The sequence below is a fragment of the Anoplopoma fimbria genome, chromosome 13 (genome assembly GCF_027596085.1).
Source record: "Anoplopoma fimbria isolate UVic2021 breed Golden Eagle Sablefish chromosome 13, Afim_UVic_2022, whole genome shotgun sequence".
Classification (NCBI taxonomy): Eukaryota; Metazoa; Chordata; class Actinopteri; order Perciformes; family Anoplopomatidae; genus Anoplopoma; species Anoplopoma fimbria.
In genome coordinates this window covers 1,765,228-1,771,793 of record NC_072461.1, presented here as the reverse complement: position 1 = coordinate 1,771,793, position 6,566 = coordinate 1,765,228, and the positions used below count along the sequence as shown (strand labels likewise).

At 40.6% G+C, this 6,566-nt stretch overlaps 1 protein-coding gene across 1 annotated transcript; it reads left to right on the top strand.

Moving 5' to 3' along the window:
- Nucleotides 1–713: 713 nt before the first annotated feature.
- On the top strand, nt 714–6,179 carry aqp3a (aquaporin 3a). The gene is made up of 6 exons (XM_054610650.1): nt 714–821; nt 4,632–4,758; nt 4,955–5,092; nt 5,244–5,359; nt 5,478–5,695; nt 5,815–6,179. Exons 1-6 carry the CDS (start codon nt 714–716, stop codon nt 6,017–6,019), a joined length of 912 nt encoding a protein of 303 aa, XP_054466625.1. The 3' UTR covers nt 6,020–6,179.
- The last annotated feature ends 387 nt before the right edge of the window (nt 6,180–6,566 follow it).

The following is a 6,566-nucleotide window of genomic DNA, read 5'->3' as shown; positions in this document are numbered from 1 at the left end:
ACAAAGAAAGGATTTATATAAGGGCAGGCAACTCTAGTTTTACCAAATAATTGTGCAAAATAATAGTAAGGGTAAATTTGTTCTTACAGTAATTGCATTACAAGATGCATACAATTCTCTAAATGCAAAGAAACTTTATCACACTTATTATATAGTTGCCTTTTCCAAATTTAATTCAGACGGAGAAATAAAAAGAAACATCTTAGCGAAGCTTTTCATTGTTTCTCTGTACCTGTAGCGACCAGATCTCAAGGCCATTTGTATTTTATGTCCAGAACTTCGAATTCTGGCTGAACTTTATAATGAACAAATGTGATCACTGGATTATATTCTGGAAAGCTATGCTAATGGTTAGACAGGTGTCGAGGAGGCACAAGAATCGGGTTGCAGGTACGAATGAGGTTATGAAAGAGCTAACCGGTATAACAATGTAAAGTGTGAGTGTGCGTGCGTGTGTGTGCATGCGTGTTCTTATGTTTAAGAGAGAGAGAGAGAGTGAAAAAGTTGACCAGTGAGAAAACCAGAGACTGAATCACTCCGTGAGAAGCAGGGAGGCGTGGTTCAGAGGGTTGGGCCGTACTCAGGCTTGGCACCAGCCCATTCCGAAACCATCATGGCTCTATAAGAGGAGCCCGTTCCTCCCAGCTTCACAGCCACTACACTACCTACAGTGCCGGTCTTCTTCCAGTCTTATCAGCCTCTATCAAGAAAACATGGGCAGACACAAGGTGTATTTGGAAAAACTGTCCCGGTTCTTCCAGGTCCGTAACCTGCTGCTTCGCCAGGCCCTGGCAGAGTGTCTTGGCACTCTCATCCTTGTGGTAAGTGTATGAGTGTTCAAATATGTGTATGCATGGAACTTCATCTTATGCTAAAATAGATTTATGTTTTTGTTTTTTTTAAGTTGACAAGCTTTGAATGAAGAGTAAATAATGGTCATACTTTTAAATGTATTGTATGTTGATAATAGATGGACTCTGTCCCCTCCAAGAGTGTTTACATTTCTCTAGGTACCTTCACGGTTCAATTTTCTTTTCATGTTGCAATAGGATCAATTACACTCTATGTGACAGCATTTGACTGCATGTCATTTATAGACCATTCATGGACTTCAAAGCCAGCAAAAGGACACTCTATATTAGACAAAGAGTGTAAATGGGTTACTTGAAGAACTGGGTTCACAACAAACAGGTAAGAAACAGGTCGTTCAAGTCAGGACTGCATGCTCTGTGAACAAAACCATATTTAAGATAACATGCCAATATTTGCTTGGAAGCTGGGATCAAGGATCCCGGACCCAAGACCTCATGACATCCTATCATCACTCTACAGTGTGTTAGGTGTTTGTGTGCACGAGAACAAATAACTCAGTAGGAACTACATACTGCTCTTTTAAGCATTACTTACCTTAATCATCTTTTACCACAGACTTTCAAACACACAAAGGGGAAATCTGAAATAGTAGCTCATCATCCGTCTTTTCCCCTGTCATAAATGCCGTTTCATCTTAAAATGAACATAAGAACATTGCTGCATCGCAAGAGAAACAGACCCTTCTACTTTTTTATTGAGTAAAACAGATCCTGATGCTGGGCTTTGTACACTGATGTACAAACTATGGCTACTGTACCGTAAGAAGCATTTTATTTTATCTGGATTAGTTTAATTCTTTGAATACTAGTACAACAACCAGCTTAGTGGGCTACCTAACGCCTCCTGTAATGTTTGAACATTCCCCTGCTGAGTTTAGTGACTCCTTTTCAGTGATTAACAAAGCCAGTTATGACGGCTTGGAAGCTTATTACTTTTAATTGAAGAGAACATTTTATTCTGATGCATAATCCATGTCAATGTAAAAAAAAAAAAGAATAAAGATCATGCCTATTTCCCTCCAACAGAGCTTAGTCAGAACTTTAATTAGCAACAAATATATTCATATAAATACAAATACAATATAAATACAGATATCCAATGGTAAACTATTAACTTGTACTTACATATTTCATAATTGTAGTTAGTCAGAAGATTCAGTGTTATGACGACTGATAGAACAGAAAGGTGGGGCGCCTGCTTAATTGGTGACACATGTCAATGGCAGCACTGGGAGAGTCAATGGCAGGACAATAGGCATCACATCACAGACATTGTTGTAATTTTCCTTCCTCTATTAGAGATTATAGAAGTATCTCTGTCGCTCTGCCATTGTCTTTGCTGACCACCTTCTCCCTCCAAATATCAGCCTGTCATTACATTTTCCTACTAGTGGCAAATTAAACAAAGCAAACTTATTTTTAGTAAAGTGTATGATGGCCTGGAGGGATAGGTGAGGTGAGGTGAGGATGAAAGTGAGGGTGTGTGTGACTCTGCGTATTGATTTTGGCATGCCTGGTATGTGTCACTATAGCTCCAAGCAACTTGATGGGTTCTATAAACAAGATATTTCATGCTGAAGAAAATGACTTTCTTGCCACAGGCTGATTGTAATATAGTGTGTTTGGATGTCCGCTGTTCACACTCAAAGTGGAATGTATAGTATCTGATACAGGTCAGTCAGTCCTTGAAGGTCACATACAGGCAGCGAATGTCTTTGGTTATCCTCCCGTAACTGTTCTGTTAACCCCTCATTGCACTCTCACAACGTGCACTTCACTTTCCACTTTAAACCCCTGTTCCCTGCTTTGAGTAGCCGTAGGGCTTCTGAGGCTCTTCATCCTGGATTGAAAACATCACACAGGTAGTGATTTAGAGACTGGTTCCAGACCAGCATATTTTTATGCCCCCAGCTCCTAAACAATTGCCAAATGTGTGTTTCAGTAGGCTGACTGCTGTGGGTTTTTTTTTAATAAGCTACCCGACTGTGCTAAAAGCTTGGAGTAGCTGCATGTATGCGTGACCAGCTGAATCAACCAAGTGAATGTTGGTTGAGGAAGTGTTGTGGGGCAGTTTACTAACTACAACTTTATGACAGAAACATAACAAGTTGCTGGAATGAACACACAGTCACTGGTGAATATGAGCACTTCAGAGTTATTGCTGCCGGATTCAGTGTGGGATTTAAATGAGACCTTTCTAGTGGAGGAAGTTGGCACTTGCAAGATAATGGACCATCATTTGTAATCTAATAACTCTGACATTAAGAAAAACTCTGTGAAGTGATAAGTTCTGAGCTTTTGATTATTTTATTGTCACAACACACAAGCCCTTCTTGGCATACCATCAAGGAGACAGATTGTTGTTTTTTCAGAACTCACCCGTATCCCAACGCATCCAAACAAACACACATACAACCACATATATTCTAAGTAAATAAAGTTAAAATGATAGACAGCATTACAGAGAAAATATCTACACCTTAATAGTAACATCAATAGTATGGAGGGAAATAATGTAAACAGAATATTAATAAATAGGATAGGAAAGGAAAAGAAAATGAATAAATAAAATCAGAAAAATAAAATAAAAAGGGCATCACACTTTACAAAATGTACTGTCTGTTCCCGGGGTAGTATAATGGAGTTTTTTTTCTAGATTCATACAGGACATGATGTCTCTAATCGAGTGTGAGAGGGAAGGGGGGGGGCGGATTCCTTCCACTTAAGTAGCTGGGCTTCTTTATGTAGAATTTTTCCAGTAACGGCTGGTTTCATCAGGGCTGGAAAAGAGTTTAGACTGAGCCCAGTGATGATGAACTGCCCTCAGGCGCCAGTCCCTCTGAGTGTGGTTCCCCTCAAGCTAACCTCAACATCTGAGTCCTGCGGTCTGACTGAAAAGCATCCTCATCAGGGGGCTTTAAAGAGCAGCAGTCTAGGCATTGGACCACACATATTCCTAAAACCAACACATTCAAATAGGAAATGAACACACACACACACACACACACACACACACACACACACACACACACACACACACACACACACACACACACACACACACACACACACACACACACACACACACACACACACACACATAATCACACAGAGTGCAGAATAAACAGTATGGCACCTGCTTGGCAGTACGCTCCTACATCTAAAGACAACATGTCCTGTAAATCCTTCTTCTTTTGACAGAATCAGTCATGTGCCCGTGAACATATATTTTCCTTTACTTCCACATCCAATGCGGAAACAGGTTTTTTTCCCCCGTTCCTAGACTAATCAGCTGGCAGAAGCAGTGCCATCAAGGTCAACACAGACCTTACTGTACATGGAATATACTGTGCTCCTGTGCACCATTACACACACAATAGAGCTCATTTAATTCTGAAAAGAGCTCATTTAATGGGCCTTTGTTGAGCTGGTTTCACTGATAATGATCACATTGCCTCATTTCACCCCTTGGCTTGACCTTGACTGACAAAGCACCAAATGTACAGTATTCATGTTTTTCTTTATACAGCACTGCGATACTGAATGTGGTTTTGTGTTGGGTTTGCAAAACTATGTATTGGAGCATTCAAAACCCTGAAGAATATACATTTTTTGTCTTTTTCTTTCTTTAAAATCACACAAATATCACACATCAGAACATCAGATTACTTCTTCTACAACAGTAATCAGTCATGAGCTGTTATGTGCAAAAAACGTATTGGGACCCTGCGTAAACCTGCTCTTATTCTCTCCCTATAGATGTTTGGTTGTGGTGCTGTGGCCCAGCTGGTGTTGAGTGGTGGTTCCCATGGCATGTTCCTCACTGTCAACTTTGCCTTCGGCTTCGCTGCCATGTTAGGCATCCTGGTCTGTGGCCAGGTATCAGGTACACAAAGTTTCTTCTACTTTCTTAGCATTACATTTCTCAGACAAATTTAATTTGCAAAAGCACATTTAAACCAGCTTTGTACCTTGTATTGATACATCTGAAGTCTGAATGAGTCCATATTCGGCTAATGTTGTTGCACTTTGCTCATGGTCTATAATACGTACTGACATACTGTCACTATGTACATTTGCAGGTGGCCATCTGAACCCTGCAGTGACCTTTGCCCTGTGCCTGCTCGGAAGAGAGCGCTGGAGAAAGTTCCCCATGTACTTCCTCTTTCAGACAATCGGCGGGTTCTTTGGTGCTGCTATCATTTTCGGCATGTACTACGGTAAGGGATGACTCCAGATGTGGAGCCACATGTCAAGAAATGATGTTGTTAAAACCATGTATGAACAGATTTGGGTTTTAGGCTTCACACTGTCATCAACCTATCTTGAACAAAATATTTCATGCTATATTTTGTCTATTTTTATCTTTAGATGCCCTGTGGGACCGCCCTGGAGCCTTCAATGTGACTGGGCCTAATGCCACAGCTGGCATTTTTGCTACCTACCCTGGAAAACATCTCACTATCGTGAATGGATTCTTTGACCAGGTACCCCATTGAAATGTGTCAGATGTCATTCCCTAAATTGAATCTTTAAAAATAAAGGTGATACAACTCAGATGTCCAACTCACAATTATCTCTTACATGTACCCATCTCCCACACAGATCATCGGCACAGCAGCGCTGATTGTGTGTATTCTGGCTATTGTTGATCCATACAACAACCCCATCCCCCAAGGACTGGAGGCCTTCACTGTGGGATTTGTGGTTCTGGTCATTGGATTGTCTATGGGCTTTAACTCTGGCTATGCTGTCAATCCTGCCAGAGACCTCGGACCACGTCTTTTCACCGCTATTGCTGGGTGGGGCAGCGAGGTTTTCACGTAAGTGCAGAGATTTTTTAAGCATTTTCTGCATCCATTCCTTATCTCTATGTGAACACTCACAGTGCTCACAATCCTTAAAACTTGTTTATAATTTAATTTTTTGTGTTGCTCCTCAGGGTTAGAAACGGCTGGTTCCTGGTGCCTGTTTTTGCCCCATTCCTTGGCACCATTATCGGTGTGATAATCTACCAGCTGATGGTTGGCTTCCATGTGGAGGGAGAAGCGCGTGACCAGAAAAGCCAGGCGGAGGAGGAGAATGTCCAACTCACCAATGTCTCCGCCAATGACAAAACCAACGACAAAACCAAAGACATACACTGAGTGTGTTAGAGAGCTACACTCTCCAACACATGCACATTCTGTAAATACTGCTGACACATTCCAGCATATTTCCTTCCAGCCACAACCATTTTAACTGCTGTTGGGTTATCTCCCAAGTGAGCTGTGTGTTTGTAAAAACAGGCCACTCCCTTAACATTATCATGTGATTGTATTATATTGTAGAGAATAATTGTGTAAAAGTATAGATGGGAGAAACACGACTTCAGAAACACAGAATTACATTAATTCTTTTAGGAGATGAACATTTGGATCTTAGAGTCTATAGCACTCTAGTTTGAACAGTATTGTAGCTTCATACCGATGTAGTTTTATATAGGTTTTTACATAGTACAAGTATTTAGACAGACCTATGTTCTGCACAACCAATTTCTTTGCATGTTGTCAGTCTAGAATTTCACTGTTAACATTTGAATTCGGGAATAATGGCAGGAAATTGGGGAATAAACCTAAAAGTTCACATATTGAAATATATTGTACATTTTAAGTATAGTGAGTGAAATGATGCTATCCATGTAGACTACGTCAA